Here is a 27,142-nt window from a genome sequence, read left to right on the forward strand (position 1 = left end):
CTCATTAACCCTATTGTGAATCAGCCCTTCCGGCTTGTGCACGACTGCTTGCTTGCTCGCTCCCTGGCTAAGAGCCACCCTTCCATTGGCTGGCTTCAGGAAGCTCGGGGGCCGATAAAGGCTCCGCTTGCCGCCCTCTGCTCTCCATCATCACTCTGTCGGTCGGAGGGGGAGTGTGTGTGTGTGTGTGTGAAAGAGAGAGAGAGGGAGTGACAACAGAGGAGGAGAAGACGATCATCAGGTGCAGAGCCAGAGCCAGAGTGAGTGAGTACCTCTCCCCAATCCTCTCCTCTCCTCTCCTCATCACCCTGCTGGATCGGCTATATAATCCTCTTAAGAAGCTCTCAGTGTCAGCTCTCGGTGTGGTGTCTCCATTCATTTTGCTTTTGGTGAGTAAATGTTTTTTTGTTAGTTGTTGTTGGTGGTGACCACCAGACAGATATTCCTGGAGATGTATAGGCTAACGTTTTAAAAGATAACTGGGTGGTTAAGTAGACCAATTTGTTCTGTGTTGTGTGCAGAGAGAGAGAGAGAGAGAGAGAGAGAGAGAGAGAGAGAGAGAGAGAGAGAGAGAGAGAGAGAGAGAGAGAGAGAGAGAGAGAGAGAGAGAGAGAGAGAGAGAGAGAGAGAGAGAGAGAGAGAGAGAGAGAGAGAGAGAGAGAACTTGTTGAATGAATGAATGATGACATTTATCACCCCCTGGTCAATGTCCACAGAAAAAAAGAATGCGCATGAGTGTAACGTTTGACTTGACACAGAAAGCAAAAATGCCATGTTAGGAATGTCGATATAGTATCTATTTGTGATAAAGGCCACAAAAGGTAGGCCTGTCAGAAAATAAAAAAAGATAAAACCAATTTAGACCACTATGTTTTGAGAAACCAACACAATTGGACTCAAGTTTAAAATGCTTTCCCAGAGGAATATGTGTGTGTGTGTATATATATAGCCTACGTATATATACATGTATATATTAAAACAGGGCTATGAAAATCGTATATGTGGGGGAGAAAGAAATGGGCCACTTTTATAGTATTTGTACATGTTGCAGTACATGCATAGGTCACTTCAAGTACTTTGCATGTTCCATATAAGAATGGTATGGTCTATAATAATTATTTTGTTAGTTTTATACAGATCTTTTCCATATTTTTTTCGGTTAGCAATGAGGAATGAGGCAAAGACATGTTGGATTTAACCTGGTGATAGGAATAAGGCTTGACTTCAGCTGAAGTACAGCATTTGACTTTGATGAACTTTATCAGTGTCAATAGGTTCAATCTGCCACACACACTGTTTGATTACTGCTATCAAAGTTGGCTGCTGTTTTCTTTCTTCTCTCATCCATCAATTTCCAATTGGGGATTTGACGTAACTGTAAATGACAGTAATAAACATGTGTTCTACATCAGAGTTGTGACAAAGAGGTTAGGAAGAAATAGCAGTAATCTAGCTGGTTGTGAGCTACTGTGACTAAACCTCATATCAAATCAGTGACGTTCCTGTTTATCTGAGTGACACTTTAAATTAGGCTAATGTAGCCACCATGCTAATCGCTTTAGCTTGTTTTCATGGTGTCCGATGATGGCACTACCACTGGGTCTCATGCCCACCTGTTTCCACAAAGTGAGATGGGTGTCTTTCTGCAATGTTCACTAGTTCATGCCATAGTCCATATAAGGAGAGCCTTTCCCTGCTGTGTCTTTTCCATGTAAGATAATGGCCTAGTGAATGAGAAAGCCTTATGGCTTTGGCACAAGTCACCTCATTTGACTTGACAATGGTGCAACTTAAAATGGTGGCGTTCAAATGGTCATAGATATCCAAACAAAAGGTCTGGATTGTTTTGCTGTCTGTAGATGCTATCTTTGGGATGTTTGATGATTTTTGTAGCATACTGCACCATGTATGAGGCTCAGTGTTGGCTATGAAGTAGCCTGTAGAGCAGGGATTCTTAACCTTTTTTGACGTTGAGGCCCATTTTTTCCAGTGCACAGCACCCCGGGGCCCATAGCCTATTAATTTATATTAGGCCCTATATTATATTATATTATATTATATTATATTATATTATATTATATTATATTATATTATATTATATTATATTATATTATGTTACATTATATTATATTATATTATATTACCGGTATTGGGATAATATAATATATAGGCCTATTATATTATGATATAAATTAGAAATAAATAGGCAATTAATTAAGTATTTTATCACAAGGGATAGAACTGTATTAAGGTTAGGCTGATATTAATCTCACTCATTTAATTTCACTCCTTAAATTCACTTAGTTTAGCAAGTCAGAGTCATTCACACATTTGAATGCCTCTCTGACACAGCTCAGAGTTTGTGTGCCAGCTCTTGACTTGCTATTTGTAATGAACCTGCTGATCGCAAAATCAGGAAGCTTTTCTGCTGATGCAAACGCAACGTGAAGAGAAAAAGAAGTGAAGAGAAATTCCACAGCCGGTTGGAAAACTTTCCATTATCAAGCAAAATTTGTGAAATGACTAATGTGTAGACACTTGGACAAGTATAAGGCGTAAAAGATTCAGTAACTAGAATTATTTTGAGTAACCGTTGAACACCTAAGTTCTAACGACTAAAACGTGAGGATATTAGGACACAGAAGACGTCGCCAAATCAGCTGGAAATCAGTTGGTAATTTCTCTTTTGTGTGTTTCCATCTTGTTCTTGATGAATCTCCTACTCCCCCTAACAAAAAAAACAGCGGGGTGTGGTCATTGCGTTGCATGACAGAGTTGAGCTTGGGAAAAGGCTCACACTATTCTTAATGCGTCGGAAGCATTTGGGCTTAATAACGCTACTACTCGTCTGTGCAGTCCCGCGGCCCTGTCGGCCCACTGGTGCAAAACTGAAAGTTTTCTGCGGCCCTGGAGGTTGTGCGCGCAGCCCAACTTTGGTCCGCTGCCCTATGGTTAAGAATCCCTGCTATAGAGTAGTGGTAGAGGTACCTATAGAGGTAGGCCTAACCTCACATTGTTAAAGGGGCATTCCACAGGTGGAGACATGAATATGTATTGAAAGTGGCTCATATAGGCCTATGTAGTAGAATAGTAGCATACATTTCTAATTTGGTGCCTTCTTGGCCGAGAAAAGGCAGAAAATGACTTTTTAGTGCTTGTGGATTTGTGACCACAATCCCCATAATGCATTGCAATGCTCAAGTTGCACAGGCCACACCCAGGTCACACCCTGCCAGTGACTTACTGGAACCTCAATGCCAGTGATTTCAAAAGCACTGGCACACTGATCTGTGATAGGTCTGTTAGCGCATTAGGTCCAACCCCCTATGGGCGGGGTTGAAAGGGTGAGAAAAAGGCTTGTAGTCTCAACAGAAATCCACCTCTCTTACACTTCCTCCTACAATGATGCAAAATTACGATTTTGACATCATTGTAGGAGGAAGTGTTAAGAGGTGAATACGGATTTCTCCTGTCTCAGGGGGAATTGAGATAGTGTTGCATGACCATTCAAAAGTATGACTGGGTGTCTAGCAATGGAAAGCCTAATGCAAATGGGTGGAGTGTCCCTTTAAGGCTTGGTTCACTCTAGTTTTTGATTTTGTCATTTGGTGAAGATTTCAATCACTGGACACACTGACTGACTACCCATCAGTCCAATAGGCTGTAGAGTGGAACTGAACCCTTGCAGAACCACCTGTATCATTGTGAATTTAATTGGATTGGACACAGAGACTGTTTACACTGATTGAGCCAGGGCAAGAGATGAATGGATTACCCGCTTGTGTAATTGCATTAGCCCAAAAACAGCTCACAGACTGATGTTAAATTACAAATGGAGACATATCGTGTGTGTGTGTGTGTGTGTGTGTGTGTGTGTGTGTGTGTGTGTGTGTGTGTGTGTGTGTGTGTGTGTGTGTGTGTGTGTGTGTGTGTGTGTGTGTGTGTGTGTGTGTGTGTGTGTGTGTGTGTGTGTGTGTGTGTGTGTGTGTGTGTGTGTGTGTGTGTGTGTGTGTGTGTTGGAAATGAGGGGGGGGGGGTCCTATATAATAGAAAAACGAAATAGCTCACTGACTATATATTTTTTGAGGGCTAGCCACACACACCACGCCATTCTCACACATCTCAGGTGTGAATGTGTTTCCAGTTGCTGTGTAGTGATGGACGCAGCAGAGTTCCGGCGGCGGGGGAAGGAGATGGTGGACTACATAGCGGATTACATGGAGAACATAGAGCAGAGGCAGGTCTACCCGGACGTGGAGCCGGGCTACCTCAGGGACCTGATCCCACAGGAGGCCCCCGAGAGCCCAGAGGCATATGAGGCCGTGGTCAAAGACATCGAGAGAGTCATCATGCCAGGGGTGAGATAGAACAGCACAGAAAAACCTGTTCAATATCTGTTCAACAGCGACACCATTACATATTTATCTGGTATACTCCTAACAGGACACTGGTCCAGCACTCTTATCTGGACTGAGTTATAAAGACTGAGAGGTTATTCACCCCTCCATCCACAGTTTCTCTTAACTGTACAGAAATTTAAACTGGGACTGTCCTATCCCATGACTATGACAAGTCACATTGGGACATTTGAATTAATTTAGTCGTGATGATGAAAGCCTCTCTGAAAACTGTCCATTTGGCCGTTTTGGCTTTGAAAAGACTTGGCACATAGAAAGCTTAGATCAGACCTCTTTCTTTTATCTCTCTGCTGCCTACGAATGTTTGTTTTGGTGCACAGAAAAGATATGTTGGCATTTAGCATTTAACTAATCTCTTCGCCGGATTGGAGTCAGAGAAGATCAGATCAGACCACAGTTTAAGATCGTGATGTCTTCCGTAAAGACAGAGAACGTGCGCACATCTTAGTGCTGCTGGTGTTGGACCAAACATAAGAAAACTGATAGGAAATGATAAAGGTGTACAACTTTGATCAATGTGGACCCTTTGTATTCCCTTTCTCGTCAATGTCTTGAGTCACAGCTTATCCTAACATGCTCCAATTTCCTGTATTCTTTCTTTCCCATCTTGAGGCTTTCATATCTGACTGTTCAGTAGTAGTAGTAGTATTAAACCATCACACTCATAGACACTTAAGTCATGACCTCCTGGTAAATCATTTTCATCCAGTCGTAAAGTGTTCAGCTTCATTATTCCACCCCTGTTTGACGGCCGGGCTAAAACTCATTTTTCCCCAACACCTTCGCTGTAAGTGGTGTAAGATACGTAAGTTAATGAGTGACTCACTGCTGGAAAATCTAGCAAGAAAGGCAGAACTATACAGTGCCTGGGGCTTGCCTCTCTCTCTATGTCTCTCTCTCTCTCTCTCTGTCTCTCGCTCTCTCTCTCTCTCTCTCTCTCTCTCTCTCTCTCTCTCTCTCTCTCTCTCTCTCTCTCTCACACACACACACTCTTTCCTCTCCTCACCTCTCTCCCCAACTTCTCTCCCTCTCTTGCTCCCTCTTTGCAATGATTAATTCTATGTGACCCTGCCAAGTCACTAGGTGAAACGTTGTTTGTGTGCATGCAACCTGCAGCCATAACAGAGCAGAGATGGAATTGAATAAAGATGTGAGCAATTATGCTTTCGAGAAAATTATGCTTTTTTTAGCTGCACCTTTTCAGTATGTTCCTAAGGTCCTCAGAGAGACGGATTGCAAAAAATGTTTTTTCCTGTTAAATGAAAAAAAAGAGAACAAAACCATGTGACAACACTACGAACATAAACACACATTTCCATACCACCGTTATTGTAATACCATGGCACCGTTTCATGCTGGGAAAACCCTCCTATGAAAAAAGAACGTTTAATTGATTTTTTTCCAGTTCAGAGGCCAGTGTTTTAGGTAGAGAGATTGTGTTGTTACAATCACAACAGAACTAACAACGACAACAATAGTAGGCCTAATACAACATTTCAACATAATTTGTTTTATTATTAATAATAATAACAATAACATGGTTTGTTAAATAAAAACTTTCAGTGGTGTTTTAAAACTGTCTAGAGGTTCAATGCTCGTAGGTGCCATGTTATTCCACAAATGAAGAGTAAGTTTAGCAGTTAATCAGGTTAAACCTTTTTTGTGTTCCAGGTGACCCACTGGCACAGCCCATACTTCTATGCTTACTTCCCCACGGCCAGCTCATTTCCGGCCATGCTGGCCGACATGCTGTCTGGGGCCATTGGCTGCATCGGCTTCTCCTGGGTAGGACAAATGTCTCTGTCTCTCTGAGCCGATAGTTGTCAAAGTAGGGGGCGCGCGGCCCCAAGGGGGTGCTGGGGGGTTTAGCACAACAAAGGGAATAATTCCATAATCCGAATAAGTGTAAATCCACGCCCAACTTCAAAATCTTCACCGCTTGATTGGTCCACAGGCTGCCAGCCCGGCGTGCACGGAGCTGGAGACGGTGATGCTGGACTGGCTGGGGAAGATGCTCAATCTGCCTGAGGACTTTATCGCTGGCACCGCTGGGAAGGGAGGTGGAGTCATACAGGTGATCCAACCATTCATTTCGTTCGTGATGAAGTTGTGAAGTTTTTGCTAGGCAGCGCGCATGCCCACTGCGTCCCACTTGAAGCATCCTGGTTAGAATTTCTGTTCAGGACGAGGCATATGGGAGTGACTTCTGCGCCGCAGTCATGTCACATGGTGTCAAGTCATCGCAACTTTTTTGCTAAGCAGCGGCGCAGGCAGCTCAGAGCAACTGCTCTGGCATGGGACCTCCTCCATGCCGTCAGTAATACACCCGTGAATTGCGGGTGTAGTCCACATGCTTGTGAGGCAGTTCACTTGCTGCTTCAAGTAGGAAGCAGCGTTTTTTTTAAACTTTAAATCACGTTACATATTTTTGTTCATCTTGTTTGCCAAGCATTCAACCCCACCTTTCTAAGACCAAGCAGATCTCGTAATCACGAAAATAGGCTCGTTCGGGACGAAGCAGTAAGATTTTTGCTAGGCAGTGGGTATGCGCACTTTGCCAGTTTCAAAATGGCAAAGTGCGCATTCTGGTTACCAGAATGCATCAAAATGGCAAAGTGTGCATGCCCACTGCCTAGCAAAAATCTTACTGCGTCGTCACGAACGAGCCTATTATCTGCTTGATTGCAAACACACCTATTGCAAATCAATGGAGAACACGCCCACCTCTGTCAAAAAATGGACTAAAACTGTGTGAATATGAAGTAACACATTAATCAAAGACCAGATTTGAAATGTCAGGCTAAATATGTACTTATATCATGAGTCGATATAATACATTTCAAAATCAAATTATATTAATTATGTAGATATTTAGCAACACACTTCAACTATTGTCATTATAGTGCGTTGAAGGGCATTTCCACATTATTAAGCCATATTTTGACAGAGGTGAGCCTCCTTCTCCATTCATTTCCATTTCTCAGGTCTACCTCCAAAAAATGGCTACCACAGATTGCTGTGAAAAGGGGACAGGGTCCACTCAAGTTCTACCTCTATGATTCAACCCCACCTTTCTGAGACCAAGCAGAACTCGTAATCACGAAAAAAACTGCTTGATTGCAAATGCATCTAATGTAGCCTATCTGGACTTGAGGCTGCGTGAGCATGGAGTAGACACATTTTCTCTACACTCCCACCTGTCCTTTAAAATCCCACATTTTAGCCCCTTTTTACTCTCTATGTGCTATTGGCACATCTGTCAAAATCAGATGAGGATTACTTTGCTCAATGTATTGGTTTCATGATTAGCCTATTATGTTTAACACACACACTCAGCAGTGTTGCCAGATGTGTCTGATCAAATGCCGCCCAAAAGGTGCTCAAAAACCCCAAGAGGCGCTAAATTCCTCCCGATGTCAACAAATTGCATTGATTTCTGTGGGCATAAAACTGCAGAAAAAAACGGCAAATGTCCATATAGCTATACCGTAAACCATTTATGAAATTGATCAGTGATGCAGTGAAAACAAAAATGACACTGCACCACTTCAATGACAAAGCAATCACTAATGGATTCATGGCATTGCTTGATTCATGGCGTCACTTGACTTTCAAAGTAATGTATAGCTAGGGGAAGGCTTCGCTCAGTCTTCATCAAAACGACGTTTAGGGTGCTGATCCAAATCCCACTCAATTTAAATGAATCAAGCGAGGCAACACCATGCACATACGGCTTATTATAGGCTAACACAGGTGAGTTTTTGTGCACAGCAGAGGGAACAAGCCATGACCGTAAAAAAGCGATGTAGGGCCTACGCAAGTTGTGGCTTTGATTTTATTTCCTTGATTTTCAAGAATCTTTCAGTGTTCCTGTTTGTTGTTTCTTTCCATTTACTGATTGATCGCATGAAAGAAAATGACACATTTTTTGAGTGGATAGGCGAAATGACAGGTTGAAAGCTACTCCAGCATATGTTTTTGTTTGGCAATCAATGACAATCTTTTGGCAATACAAAACATTAGGAGACACGGTCACGCCGCTCTTTTGTTTTGAGTGGCCAACAGTGTGTCACTGATTGCCATCATCACGCCTGGAAAAACAACAGGAAATTGCCTTTTAATCTGTCACTCAAAAAAACCCACAAAAAAACAGATGGAGATGGTGGGGCTTCAGTCGTGACAAGGCGCGGAGTGGCCATCGGGAAATCGGGGACTTGTCCCGGTGGGCCGCGGCCACGAAATATATTGCAACGGCCATATTACGTTCTCAGCCGGCCCTGAAGCTTTTAACCGCATCATACTCTCTGCTGGCCTCAAAGTGTTCCAAAGTCAACGCTAATGTGAATTACCTACAATTCAATTCCTATCTTTTCAGTGGATGACTCAAGAGTATATATACCGTTTACCCGACCGCAATACCTCAGTGACGGTGTCAAACACTAAATTGGCCACACCCCTTCTCTACTGATAATGTTCATACACCGTAGATCGCGGAAGTTTACTAGATCTTAGTAACATAGTTTCGTTTTCAGTATTTCAAGAACCTGTGATATTTAGATTGGTTACCAAGGAACGGAAATATTAGTCAGTTGTGATTTATTTTCCGATTTCCACATGACTGTTACAGTTTACAGTCTGCCACTGCAGATTCACTTCTTCTGTGGTTATTGACTTGGGTTACGAACATACTCCACCAAGTGGTAAGGAAGTGAACTGCAGCTAAGCAGGAAAACACGCTGTACATGTTTTGATGGCATTGGTTTGGAACTAGAGGTATATCTCCTTACAGTCGAAATAATGTTATATCATATATTTATATATAGCACATTTAGGATGTAGCCTATGTAATGTCTGAAGAAATGGAACAAAATAATTACCACACAAGATTCTGATGTGAGCAGTGTTGGGTGTGTAGCCTAAACTGTGGATTAAAATGTAATTGCAAGAAACAAAGACATTTGCTGCGACGAAGACAGCGTTTTAAGGTAGGCCTACATCGTTTGGTTATACATTTTGTTGACTTATAGTTGTGCTTTGAAGTAGCTAGGTTTGGCTTATTTGCTGCATGGTGGGTTTATTGCACAATGTAGACAGACTTTTTGTAAGCTATAGGCTACTATACTATATTTTGTGAGCCTACTCTTCTAAAAATCCCCACACTCAAAACTTTGTGCCCATGCTCATCCGTCTTCCTTAAACGATATTTCAATTTCAAACTGTCAAAATGACAGTGGAGTGCATATGGAACAGCAGCGTGATGTAGCCTAACCTAGTAGGCCTATGAATGCTTTGGACTGTGATGATGGCTCCAGTGGTGTAGTCTACTTTTTGAAGTGGGTATACTGTATATTTGAGCATTTTTTATGTGTACTGTATATATTTGTGCTATTGTAAATAATGGATTTTAAGTGGGTATACTGCAATCCCTGAAATTTTGAAATGGGTGCGTATACCTGCGTTTTACATAGACTACACCACTGGCTGTGCATTTCATCAAGGTGTAGGCTAAATTCTCCAATTCAGGTTGATATTTTGACTACACTAATGTTCACATGTAGTACGACTGCAGATTTCGTGGCTTTTGTCTTTTTGGTTAGGAAACCATAATGTTCGCTTTGTTTTTTTTTTGTTTTTTTTTAAAGAGGGCCGCCAAGGGGAAAATTCTCCCGGTGGGAAAAGGTGGGCCACTCCGCCCCTGGTCGTGACAAGGGGCAGTTTCCCATTCATTATTGGTCAGTCAACACCAGCCCGCGTCAGAGTAGAATGCAATATCTTTGGCCCATGTGCAGCTGTGGCCTACTGATGACAGTTTAATCCTCCTCTTCCTCCTCCTCCACCTCCTGCTCAATATGTCCTTTGCCATTCACCCATTCTCCTCTTCCTCATTTCATCCTCTGCTGTTCACCCATCCTCCTCTTTTCCTGTCCTCCTCCTCCTCCTCTTCCTCAGTGTGTCCTCTGCTTTTCACCCCTCCTCTGTGCGCCTCACTTACTGTCCCCCACCACTTCAGTCAACACTAGGCATCCCTTCACCATGGCAACAAATGGCTCTCGCAAGACTAATGAGGGCCCCTATTGTCACTGCCAAGCCTGTGCTTATTATGATGACAGAGCAAAGCTTATCGGAACAAACTAAAACACCACACTGAGAGGGGAAAAAGTCACATTTGCATTTGAATTTGCTCTGTGTAAACACAGTTTGAAGAGGGGGTGTCCATGAAAAGATATGAAGTTGCCCATGTGCCCAGAGCTCACCTGCCTACTACATGTATTCGGTGATGATTAGCCTGTTTCAATACCACATTACTGTATTTGCTTCACTTTATATTTAAGTGTGAAACCAATTGGAGTCAGATGACTGTGTTATTCAATTCAATTTTCTGATGTCAATCAATACAGATCTTGAATCTGGTGGACATTGGTGACATTTCTGGCCTGAACTGTCGAAGTTGCCTTTGTGAGGTCACATAATGCTGCTAGGTAGACATTTTGAAACCAGATATCACTGTGCCTATGCCACTGATTTAATTCGTTCAAATGTACAGTGTTCTGTAATGTCTAGACTTTAAGTAAGTTTGAACTATATGCATAGTAAACACTGTTGATGTAATAGTATGGGCAATTCCATATCGGTTGGAATAGATCCGATGGAATGGTGTTCAGTTTTTCCTGATTTTGTTCCAAACATTCCTCCATGATCCATCTATCATAAATTTTAGCTTGATATCTTGTTTAACTTCTGAGATATGGTTCTTCAAATACAGGCATGTCTCGTTTCAACAGCAACACTTTTTTCCTCCTCTGCTAATACAACCATGTTCTTTTCCACACAACAAATTTTAACAGGTGCAATGAGCAAATTTGTACTGTAGGCTATCAAACAGTACTGTGTAGATTATGTCTGAACCAGACGTGACTAGCATGAAGACAATGTTCCTGGTGTAAAATGTAAACCAGGGGTGTCAAACTCATTTCGGGTCTAAGGACCAGTAATTGAAACTTTAAAAAACTGCTGCATCGATTCTGGAACTTGCCGCATTGACTTGGATCGTCCATGCCCCGCATTGGATCGCCGAATCGATCATTGTTGATGTCACAGGGGTAAAGTTTTTTTTATAGCTAGTTTTGGGTTAACCTTTGCCCGTGACCAGGCAACACCATTGATGAACAAGAATGTGGCAGACAGAGGAATGATCACAGACACAAGGATATGGTTTCACATTTATTCACTATAAATACAATTAATATTAAAACCTTCGAGAGTCCAAGTCCACTGTCTACACTAGCCTACCCCATCCCATGAATGTCCTTTCATCAGTCCCACAGTCTGCCACCAGCCAGTAGGAATGGTCTCCTGCAACCACTTCTCCCAACCACAGGATCCCGCCTTCAGCCATCATACTTCAACCAGGAGTTTGCAGGCTCTCGGTTAACACAATCGATAGTTCGGATAGCCAACGGCTATCAGGTCTTCAAAGGAAATCAGGTCTTATGTCAAACATCCTAGTGTCATTTTAATCTCATCAAATCATGTATCCATGTGTAGGGCAGTGCCAGTGAGGCCACATTGGTAGCCCTTCTTGCCGCGCGCCACAGGAAGGTGCAGCAGATGAGGAGGGAGCAGCCAGACAGGCCTGAGGCAGACATCGTCTCCAAACTAGTCGCTTACACTTCAGAACAGGTGAGTCGCTAGTGTTAACTAGGCCTACATCCTAGAGTATTTTTTACCTGTACTGCATGACACCGTTAACACATAGGCATAGCCTATATGGATATTTTTGAAAACCATTGGTGTTGGCCTCTAATTTATATAAACTGAGCTTTAGAATGCACATTTCAAGCCTCTGGTTTTAAAATAAACTACATCGCACCTGTCACAATGGAGTTTGTATTTATATCCACATGTCATGTTTACACGTACGTAAATGGACGAAAAATTATCTGCATTTAAAAATATGCACCTATGTAACCTAAGTATATGTCTATTTATTGTAATATATTATGTGTGATAATAATGTCCTATGAAGGAGATCGATCACTGCTCAAATGTGCAGATGTCATATTGATCAGCAGATGTCATACTGATCATTCCATGATTCCCCTCCATCTCACAGGCACACTCCTCTGTTGAGAGGGCTGGTTTAATTGGTGGCATGAGGATGCGTAAGGTTCCCACTGATGAGAAATTTGCCGTGGGGGGTGAAGCTTTGAGGAGAATCATTCAAGAGGACAGGAAGGCTGGCCTAATCCCCTGCTACGTGAGTAGACAGGCAGTCTTCATTCATTCATTCATTCATTCATTGGCTGCAAAGAATGTAGCTCAGGGACGTCAAACTCACATTCACAGGGGGACAAAATTAAAATCCGGGGTGAGTCCCGGACCAAACTCAATATGGACATTTATTTTAAGCTCTTAATGCTCAAAGGCAAACTGCACAAACACTCACAAACACTTTCTTTTGTATGAGTGGCAGATGATGCACGTTTTCATTTCATTGGCTGAAAGTACTGATATACAGCAAATGGCAATATTTGACACATAGGATGGGATTTACAGTAGGCCTATTTATAATCATTATCATCAATTTTTTAATTGAGACACTTAATATGTATTTTAACATTTAGACTTAAAATTTCAGTGCGCAGATTCCATGATTTTCTGCGATTTTCCACATGCATGACCACAAACCAACCTAGTGACTGTTTTCCATGGCAGCACTGTAGGAGTTCATCTGGTGTCTCAGATATTGTTGCTTCGGACGTAATTGCATCTCCCTCTGGTTTCTGTTTGACTGTTCTGCCCTGAGGACTTAGCAGGCCAGTAATGTAATCACTGACGCCTTTCTCTTCACTCTAACTGAATCAGGAGGGCCACCACGGTCTTCCACCAACAAGGGCTGTGAATGGAATAGCCTACTATTGGTTTATTTTCTTTCTTTCTTCCTTCCTTTAAAAAACATGTTTTGACCCCACATATTGACTCACTGATATTGCCCTAAAGTAGGCTATGGCAGAGATATGGCCTACAGTATAATGTATGTCTCGATGCAACTGTATTGAATGTATTTTTCATAGTATTGCCTGAATACACAATATGATAAATTAGTTCTAATCCATTTGATCTCAATTCCACAGTTCTGTGCTACCCTGGGAACGACACCTTCTTGTGCTTTTGATCACATTTTAGAACTGGGCCCACTATGTAAGCATTGACTTTCATTCATATTACAAACTACTGTATGTTATATGTCCAGTAGCAAATCTTCCAAATTATTCCAAATTATGTGAATGAGTATACACATAAGTCTGTGGTATGATTCCAGAAAGCAAGTTTAGTCTCTTACCTGGGTATACGATAAGTCTGAACAAAATGTAAATCTACTAATGGAAGAGGCTTCTGGCTCAGTTTTGATCGAAGGATAACTGCAAGTCTCTATTAAGACGTTTACAAACCACTTGGGCTTAAGTTGACCAGGTTTTGGAATATTCCCCTGTTTAGGTGCTATAACAAACTATGCTGTCTCTGTGATGCAGGTAATGATGAAAATGTATGGATGCATATCGATGCTGCCTACGCAGGGAGCTCCTTCATCTGTCCAGAGTTCAGGCCTCTTCTAGATGGAGTTGAGGTAAACAACAGTAGTGCGTCACATTCACAGTATAATAGTATTATAGCAATAGCGCTAGGATTTGTATTGCACTCTATTCTTGTATAGAACATTTCTTTTTAATCAATGATCCTGTTGGGGCAGTTCTAATTTCAATAGGAAGCTGGTTCCAGCATTTGGCAGCACAATGGCTAAATGTCATTTCACCCTGTCTGGATTTTACCAAGCACAACCAGTAGAGCAGACTCAAGACATATTTTAGGATCGCTCGTCTGCATATCTGCAATTTAGTTTGCACCTACAGTATAGGCCATTGGGTGACCTATAGGCCATTGGGTGATTTATAGACGAGAAAATAATATAATATAGTGACAACATTGTATTCAGAAATATACATTGTCATTCCTTCCTGCTAGAAGTCATTGCCCATGCATCTGTAAAAAAGCTACATGATAAATATTTCAGAAGGCCATAATTTAACCTGCAATTAGCTGAACTTAATTAGAGTTAGAGTAATTAGAGTACAAATCCTGTTTATACATAACAATATATATACGGTACATGGTGTCATTACTGTAGGCCTACTATAAGTGTTTCAATGTGAAGAAAATGTAAATAGGCTGACAGCATCATTGTTTCACAAAAACAGCCCAAGCATGATGAAATGTTCTGCACACTTTGAAGCTAACAGGGGTTGTCTGTGCAGGCCTGGAAAGAGCAGCATTTAAATGTCAAAAGATGGGCCCGCACAGAGTGAGTGATGTGTTTAGAAATCTGTGCAAAATTAAAGAAACGTAATCTGCCATTGAATTTCAATGCCTCTCCAGCTGGGCAGTGTCTTCCTGTGCCTCTGATAAGGGTAAAGTAATTTCCTGAGGCAATGGCAGACCTTTAGATAAGTCGAGCTGAAAATATCACTGTTTACTATCAGTCGAGAGTTCAAGCCATGGTGGTGAAGATGATCGGAACCACAAAAAGAGGCCTGCATGCTTATTATCTTTGACTTCAATGGCAAGCTGTGTCCAGCAGGCTCCGGAAGTTGCCTGGCATAGCAACGGTTTCCAGGAAGTGAAGCAAGACACAGAGGCAAGCAATCAAAAAGGCCTCTTCATCACGTCTGTGCTGTTCCTTTTGTCTTCTCCTGCCTGTGGTGGCAGATGGCACGGATATTTGAAAAGCAGAACAGCAAACAGATGAAACAGCAGATATGCTAGCTTTCATTTATGAAACAGATAAGCATGGGCTGTCATTATTAAAAATAAGACCCAGACTTATATTAGTCTTTTATAAGACTTACATTGTTGTTTGTAATCAAACATGTCTATATGAAAAACAATGTTCATCTAGACCCATATCATGACAAAGATAGGGTCAAGAAACACATGAAAGATGGGGGAGGTGGACAAAGAGGTGGCCTTTCAAATCCCTCTGCATGCAATGGGATAGTACAACCAATCAACGCAACCATTTTGATGACGTATGATCCACTTCACAGTGGTCCAGCCTTAGGAGCATTCATTCTCACAAGGCAAGCCATATTATATGGATTTGCACAAGATGACCCTGGCAGTGCATTTTAAATGACATGTGGTGACATGCTGCTTTGTTTGTTGAAGTTGGGTAAACCACACCAGATATTGGCACCTGCTGGCCAAACATGTCCATGGTTGTAGCTATTTACAATTTTAGTCTCACTGGCCACTTTGGCATGTAAGTTAATCTTGGATATGACATATACACATGTCAGTAGCATATGTTGCTTTTGTCCCTTGTGTAATATTTAGGTTAAAGAAAAAAAATATTTGTCTTTTATACTGTAGTCATATAGTACTTGTCGTTTATACTTTTATAGGTAGTTTCATTTAACAAACTATGTTCACGGCACTGATTGACTTGTTTTATCACTTCATTTTATGAGCTTAGATGTATCGTCTAAGAAAATACTGACAACAAAACTGGCTAGTAGAAAGGCTGAGTGAGTGGCTAGTCACTCTGGAAAACCACTGGCCACGGTGCCTGGTGAGCAAAAAGCTCTGCTGTGTGAATGTGGTGAATTTTGCTCTGTATTGTGTGCTGGACTCAAAGACATTCTTTTTTTCCACTGCAGTTTGCAGATTCTTTCAATTTCAATCCTCACAAATGGCTTTTGGTAAACTTTGACTGCTCGACGATGTGGTAAGTATGCTTCAAATATACTGTATAATGCACAACCCAGTGTTTGTCACTTGCAGTTCAGATAATGGTGTCATCTTGGATGTATTGTAATCACAGACCATGACATTGTTAATGATCCATATGTTATTGTTCTTCTTGAGGGTGAAGAGGAGATCAGACCTGATCGGGGCTTTCAGAATGGATCCAGTCTACCTAAAACACGACCATCAAGAATCAGGTAACGCAAACGTTATTAGTGTTTACATATTGTAGATTCATTAATTATTAATGAACTTCCACTTGTTGCTATTTAAGTTGAAGCATAAGTGTCTGGAATGCGGTTGTAATAAATCTCATCGGCCAATTAAATTACACCTTTTCCAGTGGCTAATCAAAGTCACCTTTTTCTTACAAGCTAAAGCATCATTCTCATTGGCTTGATTTTCTAAAGTGGTTTCTTTGTTAAGAGCACAGTGTTTGTTTCCTGTTTAGAGAATTGTCTCTGTTTTAAAATGAAAATGCAATGGACACTCAATGCAATGGCAGAAGACGGTTTGTGGCAATGTGTAGACCACACATAGGTTCTCATGTGTTGTCAGTCAGTGTTTTGAGTATGTAAATTGTCACATTGAAAACTTGCCTACATATGTAGAATCATACGTACATATGCTGTATGCATAGAATGTGTACAGATGGGTGCAGCCCTCATGCTCACACACACACACACACACACACACACACACACACACACACACACACACACACACACACACACACACACACACACACACACACACACACCATGACACACACACACACACACACACACACACACACACACACACACACACACACACACACACACACACACACACACACACACACACACACACACACACACACACATTTTTTCTTTTGCTTTAGATATAAACATTTATTGAGCAAGCAAATATGTTGCACCATGTTTGACTTTCTACTCCTCAGTGTGCATACATGCATTCGTGCGTGCGTGTGTCCGTGCGTGTGTCCGTGTGTGTGTGCAGACAACAGAAGAGTAAGAGGTGTAGGCTATATGATGTTTCTGATGTCATCAATGCACGTGGCCATCAAGAAAACGTTTTGCCTGCCAGCTTGTCAGTGCAATTACTGTAACACCCCCCGTCCCCACCACCCCACCCCATGCCACACACACACTCATGAACAGGCACATGCACACAGGCAGCTCACTGTGCAGCTCTTGAATGAGGTGCAGATAAAAGCAGCGGCTCGCCTCTGCAGACAGGCGGCCCGCGCCGCAGCTGTGCGTGCGCTTGTTGCCTCCCCATAATTGTGCTGACAGAAAAGACAAAAGATTGGAGCCCTCTTCCCTCCCACGACCTGCCAGCCAGCTGACCCCTATGCCGAGCAGGCGCATAGACAGACAAAAACCACTGTATGTTCCTGTGTGCCCAGAGAGAGAGAGAGAGGGAAAGAAAACAAATGGGCAAATGAGATTACATGTTATTGCCTGCCTATAGCCTTTCTTTCTCTCTGTCTGACTCACTCTCCATTTATAGGTTGGCTAGTAGTGCAGCCATCAGTCAATCTGTGGTTTGTGTACTTTGTGTCTATTCATACAGCAGTATTTTTTCCCCCTTCACAGCCATGTGTTAATTAACTGTCTGACTAACAATTTATTGTCATGATCATCTTTGACCAACATCCTTTTTTTGTTTCTTCAGGGTTGGTCACTGATTATAGGGTAAGTCACCAAATCTTTATTAGTTTTCATGGTTTGTTTCTTTTCATCACCACAATAGGTTACAGGCCCACACCAGTCTAAATGTCTGTGAATTGTGCTTCTCAGTTGTGCTTAGATAAAATGTATTGAAGCCTTTACCATATATACGAGTTACTCAGTATAATGTATTCCCCATCAGTGTGCTGACCAGCTGAGTTTCTGTGTTTTCTGGTTGTTGACACATTTCACACACACACAAACACACACACACACACACACACACACACACACACACACACACACACACACACACACACACACACACACACACACACACACACACACACACACACACACACACACACACACACACACACAGTATATAAATATATATATGTTTTATACATACTATGCTATACCAGGAATGGAAATTCTGCCGATATAAAAGAGGTAGAATGTTGAATGTTGATCGCCATTCAAGAACATTTCCCATATTCGTTCTTTCTATATGTTCCACTGTGTTTGTGTTACGTCTCGATAAAGTATCCAGACATGTCATCTCTAATACAATCTCTCCCACCCGCCCTGCAGCACTGGCAGATTCCGCTGGGTCGCCGCTTTCGCTCTCTGAAGATGTGGTTTGTCTTCCGCATGTATGGAGTCAAAGGCCTTCAGGACTACATCCGTCAGGTACTGTAGCCATAGACAGATTACTTCATGGGCCTACTGGGCCCAGGCCCAGGGGCCCAAAGAGTCAATGGGGCTCTTAAACCCAAACCTCTTGCATGGCGTTAAACCCACACTTTTAACAGCTGTTTTGATTTTTTTTCTCTCAGGGGACAAACCCATCAACCCCCAGCAATATAGGGTGTCAAATACCTGATGTTAGTGATGTAAAACACAAAATCTTTTTGTAAACGAGCAACACCCATGGAGGGGGGCCTTTCTTGTTGTCTGGCCCAGGGGCCCGTGGAGTCATGACTGTAGCAGGAGCAGCATGCAGACATGTCTTCTTGGCTCCTGTCAATCAAATTAGCCGGGCTGCATGGCTCCATGCTGAGTAAAGGCCATGGTGTGGTGTGGATGCAAGCCATTTAGGGGCCTGTTTGTCTGCCTGTCTTTAGCGTGTGTAGACCATCATTTCTAAACCGCATTTACACTGATCACACACACACACACACACACACACACACACACACACACACACACACACACACACACACACACACACACACACACACACACACACACACACTCACTCACTCACTCTCTCTCTCTCTCTCTCTCTCTCTCTCTCTCTCTCTCTCTCTCTCTCTCTCTCTCTCTCTCTCTCTCTCTCTCTCTCTCTCTCTCTCTCTCTCTCTCTCTCTCTCTCTCTCTCTCTCTCTCTCTCTCTCTCTCTCTCACACACACACACACACACACACACACACACACACACATTAATTTACAAAATCTAAGATTACAATCTTTTCCCCTTGACAATTTAATGTGTCTTATGTTGAGGGATAGAATGTCAAAAGAACCAACAGAGTCCACTCCTATCTCAATTTCATGTGACTTATTTTTAGGGGCAGAATGTTAAGGCAAACAACACAATCTTTGTTGCAAGTGTGTTGGGGATCATATAGAAGGCACTTTGATAAGCAACGAGGAAACATCTCTGAGTGTTATATGGTTATACTATATTAAATTATTTATTATATGTTATATTATAAAGATCTCAATTTTACGGCACAATAATCAAACCTCCACATGTTTGGCAAATCTGATCTTGTGTCTCAGAAGTGTAACAAACTACATTACTATAGTTTGTGTCTTCCCTGGCATGAAGCAAATATTTAGCCTCCTGACTGGACTGAATGCCCAACGTTTAACAAGCTGTAATCAATGCAATCATTTAAAAAGGAAGTGACAACATTAGGTGAACTGTTGAAAGCACATTTGGACTTCAAGGCATACTGTAGCTTGCCATATCCAAGTCTTGGCTCTCTTGAATCACTCCGTATTCAAAACCACAAGACTTTCGTAAAGCCCTCTAATGGGCTTCGTCAGAGGAAGTGGTCAGTTATTCATCCCGCCAGTTTGCTGCTAATGATCAGATGTGAAGTCAAGATGTACAGTAGGCCTACGGCATTAAGCTTATCAACTGAACTATGTAGGCTACAGTAAATGTGTGCCATAGCAGTAAGAGCCTGCATTCACAGCAAGACTGTAAGGGATTGCACTGCCTCCCTGTGGCCAATTTCAAATCTTTTAACAACAACAACAACAACAACAACAACAACAACAAAATCAGGGGATTAAAGACCATTTTTGAATAAGACATGTTATGTGATACAATTGGGCCATGCAAAAATGCACAGCAATACATTACCATACAATTGCATGTGAAATAGTATGACATACATTTTGCACATTTTACAGTCTATAATAAAGAGGGGTCTTACTGCAGACCCTTACCGTATGCAAACAAGATACCATGCACATTTATGACTCTGACTTGGCTGCCTGTGTGTGAACTCATTTCCTGATTTTTGTGCCTGCTATGTCCATACAAAGGGATTGCACTGCCATCCAGTGGTTGAATCACAATATATTTACTGACATTGTCAGGTGTCTATTCAGTACAAAAATCTTACAATAAATAAAGCCCTTATGAACTCAACTTAAAAAACACTGATCCAGCTCTGTGAATAGATCCAATGCATATACAGTATATCACGAAAGTGAATACACCCCTCACAGTTTTGCAGATTTTTGAGTATATCTTTTCATAGGAAAGCATTACAGAAATGTAACTTTGACACAATGATAAGTGACATATTAACAACATATTAAGCTGCTTAAATTTCTTTTTCACTCAGAAAAAAGCAAAATACAGCCATTAATGTTTGAACATGTACTCACAAAAGTGAGTACACCCCAGATTAAAATCCGGTAGAGAAGGGGCTATGTTGGCTCAAATCGTCTCGAAATGAAACGAAATGAAAAGGGATGACAAGGGAGGTCATCAGTGTGCGTTTCAACCTTTCTTCGCATTGAACTTTTACATTTTGAGTCTGCATCTGGCTTAAATAGATTGGTGTGAGATTTGAATGCAATCCTATGGAGAATATCATGATCAGCTTCAGTAGTCACAGTGCATGTTGACATGCATGTTTCTTTTAGGTGTATTTCAGATTGCCAATGTTGACAGCATTCATGCATCCCCAAACCATGTCAGTCCCACTACCATGCTTGGCTTATGAGAGGATACACCTTTTTTGTAAAACTCACTTGTTTACCACCACACATGCTTGACACCATCTAAAGCAAATTTGTTTATCTTGGTCTCTTCAGATCACACAACATGGTTCCAGTGATCCATATCCTTGGTCTGTTCATCTCTCTTGAGACCAAGATAAACAAATTTGCTTTAGATGGTGTCAAGCATGTGTGGTGGTAAACAAGTGAGTTGTACAAAAAAGGTATATCCTCTCATAAGCCAAGCATGGTAGTGGGACTGACATGGTTTGGGGATGCATGAATGCTGTCAACATTGGCAATCTGAAATACACCTAAAAGAAACAAACATGTCAATATGCACTGTGACTACTGCAGCAGATCATGATATTCTCCATAGGATTGCATTCAAATCTCACACCAATCTATTTAAGCCAGATGCAGACTCAAAATGTAAAAGTTCAATGCAAAGAAAGGTTGAAACGCACACTGATGACCTCCCTTGTCATCCCTTTTCATTTCGTTTCATTTCGAGACGATTCGAGCCAACATAGCCCCTTCTCTACCGGATTTTAATCTGGGGTGTACTCACTTTTGTGAGTACATGTTCAAACATTAATGGCTGTATTTTGTTTTTTTCTGAGTGAACAAGAAATTTAAGCGGTTAAATATGTTGTTAAAAGGTCACTAATCATTGTGTCAAAGTTACATTTCTGTAATGCTTTCCTATGAAAAGATATACTCAAACATCTCCAAAACTGTGAGGGGTGTATTCACTTTCGTGATATACTGTAATTTCATTAATTAATCTGGTGTCTATTGCTGCTCTACTGGTGCTGCTGTGGTGAGCAGTCCATACAGGGTTTCCTGATGTTTATGTATTTGGGTAGTCTCACAACACACTGTTCCGGAACGGAACTGCTGTACTAGTTACTCACAATGTTCTGCTACCATGGTACTACGTTATTCATTACAGAATCACATTAGTCATTTCCATTCTGTTAACAGCAAATGCATAAAAGGGGCTATGTCTTCACACATTAAATGCAGATTACAAATCGTCATATCATCATAATGAGAAATGGGAATAATTTTTGCCTTGCCTTGTGTATCCCACATGGTGTGTAATTTTAACTCCTTTGTTGGTATTTGTCTCGCCTCTTACAGCATGTGCATTTAGCGAAACAGTTTGAAGGTATGGTTCGGAGTGATCCACGTTTTGAGATCAGCGCGGATGTAGTCTTGGGCCTTGTCTGCTTCCGACTGAAGGTAACCACATGATACAGTAGAACTGCCCTGTGTGAAGTTAAAACATGTATTCTTGACTTGGCTGCTCTAGTCACAAGTTATAGCCTATGTGCTTTACATTTACAGTGTATCCCATGTAGTGTTCACACTTTAAATCACTGTTTAATGAAATTCATGTAATTTTCATGCAAAGTGTAGCTTAATAGAATTTCAACATGATCTCCAAAAATTCCGTGCTCCTGGACACGGATGTTAAGGACACAAATATACATTGTACATTATATCATATCAACAAACGTTCAAAAAGGATTGTTGTTGTCCAGTAGGGCAAAGGGGCAGGTGCTTTAGCACCACCTCACCCCTATCTGTGCACACCTATGCATATCTAATGATGTAAAGAGTGTACAGAGCCAGTTTTACCAATAGCCTAGGTCTCCCAGTGTAACTATCATGCATGTGTGCCCTTCCTTCAACAGGGATCAAATGAACAGAACGAAACTCTGCTGAAGAACATCAACAGTGCCCGGAGGATACACCTGGTGCCGTGTCAGCTGGCGGGCAACTTTGTGCTGCGTTTTGCCGTCTGTGCCCGTACCACGGAGATGAGACATGTGCAGGAGGCCTGGCAGCATATTAGTGACCTGGCATCCGAACTTCTGCTCAAGCACCCGCACTGACCAGCCAGCAGGCAGCCGCTGTCACCTGGGGGCAAGCCAATATTTCACTGTACCGCTGCCACTCTGCTTACTGTGTGTATACTGTGTGTGTGTATATATATTTGTGCATCTGTAAAAAGGTCTGTGTGTGTGCGTGCGTGTGTGCATATGTTTCGGCCCATGACAGGAATGTTTGCCCATGCGCAAACGGTATGTGTCAGCGCATGATAGAAATTGCTGGCAAGTGTTAAAGAAGCAGCCTAGACAATGTACTTGATGGCCCTCGTAACAAAGGTAGTCTAAACTAGTAAAAACTAAGAAAAAAGAAATCTTATCATCCTTGAGACACAAGGCACAAGCAAGTTCACTCCATATCTTGTGTTTGTGATACAGGGTGGTAGAAATCCTTTAAAAACACACTGTTTACTTAAACATATTTGTTTTGTATTGAATTTACAGTTAGATTTATTTAAAAAAATGCCACTTTTCACTGAATAAAATTGTAAGACAATGTCATAATATATCCTAATCAAAATGTTACGTACTGTATGTCCACTGCATACCATGATGCCCAGTGGTTAAACATTTAGAGGGATAATTGCAGAGGAGTTCACTAGACTGGAAATACTTTTCAATGTTATTTAAATGTTTAAGATTTATACCCCGCCTCAAAAAAGATCTGTGGAAAGGATTTATTACACAGCTAAGTCACAATATACCAAAGAAAAGAAATGAACATTTAACATGGGTGCACTACACATATACTATGTGGACAATTGTGCATTTGATTTTGCTTAAACTTACCACCAGTGTAGCCAAATGCAACACATTAGAACATTTTTTGTCAGTTGTGATGAATGTTGTGTGACAGGTTCAACTCGTCGATGGTCTGACTAATACAAGTATTTATTTGTAAATGTCTCTTTGCCTTAATGTTATGCCTAAATGTCTTGTAAAGCACATGTGTCCTGTTCCATTGTAGGAGCCTGCATGTTTCAAATAGGATGTGGAAAACTATGTGTGCTTGTGAACATTCCAATCCATCCCTGTCAGTGGGTGCAGTTACATTCACATAGTATTCGAGTTTCACACAGAATATTGTCAGTATTAGGTTTGAAACAATCTACAGAATATTCTGTTTACATGTGTGGAGAGACATTCTGCCATCAGAATATGCCTGGAACATGGCCATGATTCTAATTTATAAAGAGTCTAGGCTACATTACTCGAGCGCAAACGGAATACTGCCACCATTCCATTTCCTTCTATGTAGTTTCCACATATTTAACTGTGTGCATTGTTGGAGAGGTGCTAAATTAACGTAAGAAACTTTTTGGAGCTTGAAAGCGTTTCACAAAATTTTCAGTTCTGGCCTGCTGATACTGTGGTGGGGGTGGGGGGGACCAGGATCCACCAGACAGATGGTGCACACAATTTAGTAACTTAACTAGCTTACAACTTTCATGGCTGGATTGATCATAGGGCATACAGGCCATTTGCCCAGTGAACTGTGTATGATTTTGGCCCGACCCTCCCCACAATAGTACACAACTACAGCAGGCCTGTCTGTAACGGTCAGATAAATAAAACATTTTGGCTGTTGTGGTGGAAATAGCTGATATTAGATTACTTAAATGTCGGCACAGGCTTCATTGTCTCTCTCAGTGCCTGGTGGACTGGTCTTGTCTGAAAATGCTAGCAGTCTAGCCCTGTCATACAGCAATGTGTATGTATCTTCATCCCAAGAAGCTCTCAATCTCTCTCACTCTCTAATCACTCCAATTCACAACCTGACGTGTTAAAGGGTGAGTCATGTCATAGGATGAGGGGCATTGATGCCGTTGTTAACGGTTCATATTCAGATAGTAGCTATATAAAGCCTAAAGGAAGGAAACATTAAAAAAAGCGTCCAACGTCAAGACCTGTTGCTTCAAATGTAGTCCCTTGCGCAAGGCAGTACGTATGTGTATATTACATTACATGTGTTGTAGATGTTATGGTGTTCCAAGTGTCAAGGGAAGCGACGAAGAAATCCCATAGAAATGCTACTAAATGCAATGTATACATTTGTCAAAATAAATATTTATGCAATTATAATGATTCTGATGAAAGGTTGATGATATTTGTATTTATTACAGTGCCTCTTCTTGTTTGTTTCCAGTCAACAAAAACAAAAAGTGCTGGAAAACTAAAGGAATGTCTGGTTTACAATGCACGGAGGAGTCACAACTGTTCTGTCGTGGAAAAATTCATAATAGGAACTGCAGTCTCACAGTTTAATTTAGTTCAAGTTCACCTTTCTAAAAAGGCATACATTTATACACAGTTTATGTAAAGGTAGGCCAAGAAAATATACCGATTGTGTACATTTTGAATGACTAGACCCTACCTGACTTTTCCCCAAATAAATGAAGTAGTCCTATGGGACAAACTTAGTCTGTCTGTCCTGCAGGTGAGGGCACTCACCTGATAAGTGAAGGTGGTGCAAAGGGGGTGTTTCTGATTGTCCATAATAGAGTCCAGTATTTTCAGGGTTTTGTTCTCAGTTGTTGAGGTGAGAGTCTCCAGGTCCATCCATGACTGTCCAGGCATCCAATGTCTCTCTACCTAATGCTACCACCCAGCATGCCACAGCATAGAAGAGCATAGAAGAGCCAGGACAGACTGGTAGAACATACAGTGCCCTCCATAATTATTGGCACCCCTGGTTGAGATGTGTTTTTTAGCTTCCAATTATTTTATTTTTTTTCTAAATAATATGGGACCTTAATGGAAAAAAGAGAAAAACCCAACCTTCAATACAAGTGCATTTATTCAGTGGGGAATAAATCCCACATAAAGAAATAATTATTTAACATCAAATAATGGGTGTCACAATTATTAGCACCCCTGGTGTTAATATTTTGTACAACCCCCTTTTGCCAACAAAACAGCACCTAATCTTCTCCTATAATGTTTCACAAGATGGGAAATGACAGAAAGAGGGATCTTCAGCCATTCCTCTTTGCAGAATCTCTCTAAATCATCCAGAGACCTGGGTCCTCTCCTCTGTACTCTCCTCTTCAGCTCACCCCACAGGTTCTCAATGGGGTTGAGGTCAGGGGACTGAGATGGCCATGGGAGGAGCTTGATTTTGTGTCTGGTGAACCATTTCTGTGTAGATTTGGCCATATGTTTAGGGTCATTGTCTTGCTGAAAGACCCAGTGACGACCCAGCTTCAGCTTTCGGGCAGAGGGCAACAGATTTGTCCTGGTATTTCAAAGCATTCATGATGCCATGCACCCTAACAAGCTTCCCAGGGCCTTTGGAAGCGAAACAGCCCCACAGCATCACTGACCCACCCCCATACTTCACAGTGGGTATGAGGTGCTTTTCAGCATGCGCATCTTTCGTGGTACGCCAGACCCACTTAGAGTGTTTGTTGCCAAAAAGCTCAATCTTGGTCTCATCTGACCAAAGCACACGGTCCCAGTTGAAGCCCCAATACCGCTTGGCGAACTCCAGACGCTTGCGTTTATGATTGTGAGTGAGGAAAGGTTTTCTCCGTGCATGCCTCCCAAACAGCTTGTTGGCGTGTAGACAGCGCCTGATGGTTGATTTGGAGACTTTGTGACCCCAGGATGCTACCATTTGTTGTAATTCTGTAACAGTGAGCTTTGGAGATCTTTTGATTTCTCTTACCATCCTCCTCACTGTGCGTGGTGGCAAAATAAACTTGGGTCCTCCTCCAGGCTTGTTTACCACTGTTCCAGTTGTTTTGAACTTCTTAATTATTCCTCTCACAGTGGATATGGGCAGCTGCAGTTGAGTGGCAATCTTCTTGTAGCCTCTGCCTGACCTGTGAAGGTCGACACACATCTGCCTCACTTGTATGCTGTGTTCCTTTGTCTTTCCCATGTTTAAGAATGGATAAGAGAAATGGCCTCGGTGTCACGTCATATTTATACCCCAGGGAAACAGGAAGTGATGAATTACTAATTATATGTTCCTACATACTCTGGTAAACTTTGTAAACTACTGTAGAAATGACAGAAATGCTTCAATTATATTTATTTCCTGGGAATTGTTAAGGGTGCCAATAATTGTGGAACAGGTGATTTAATGAAAAATAAT

General features: G+C 41.6%; 1 protein-coding gene across 2 annotated transcripts; it reads left to right on the top strand.

The window, feature by feature from the left end:
* The first annotated feature begins 169 nt into the window (after nucleotides 1-169).
* On the top strand, nucleotides 170-25,069 carry ddc (dopa decarboxylase). 2 transcript variants are annotated; one of them, XM_063199191.1, is made up of 14 exons: nucleotides 170-389; nucleotides 4,145-4,358; nucleotides 6,090-6,203; nucleotides 6,373-6,492; nucleotides 11,964-12,098; nucleotides 12,532-12,675; nucleotides 13,553-13,619; nucleotides 13,952-14,046; nucleotides 16,133-16,200; nucleotides 16,341-16,417; nucleotides 17,901-17,920; nucleotides 18,491-18,589; nucleotides 22,292-22,393; nucleotides 22,849-25,069. In XM_063199191.1, the coding sequence occupies exons 2-14, from the start codon at nucleotides 4,158-4,160 to the stop codon at nucleotides 23,047-23,049; spliced, it is 1,443 nt and encodes a 480-aa protein (XP_063055261.1). In that variant the 5' UTR covers nucleotides 170-389; nucleotides 4,145-4,157; the 3' UTR covers nucleotides 23,050-25,069. The 2 variants fall into 2 exon arrangements, with proteins under 2 accessions (XP_063055261.1, XP_063055262.1); XM_063199192.1 differs by lacking the exon at nucleotides 170-389 and having other exon boundaries at nucleotides 4,131-4,358.
* Nucleotides 25,070-27,142: the final 2,073 nt, after the last annotated feature.

The sequence above is a fragment of the Engraulis encrasicolus genome, chromosome 5 (genome assembly GCF_034702125.1).
Source record: "Engraulis encrasicolus isolate BLACKSEA-1 chromosome 5, IST_EnEncr_1.0, whole genome shotgun sequence".
Classification (NCBI taxonomy): Eukaryota; Metazoa; Chordata; class Actinopteri; order Clupeiformes; family Engraulidae; genus Engraulis; species Engraulis encrasicolus.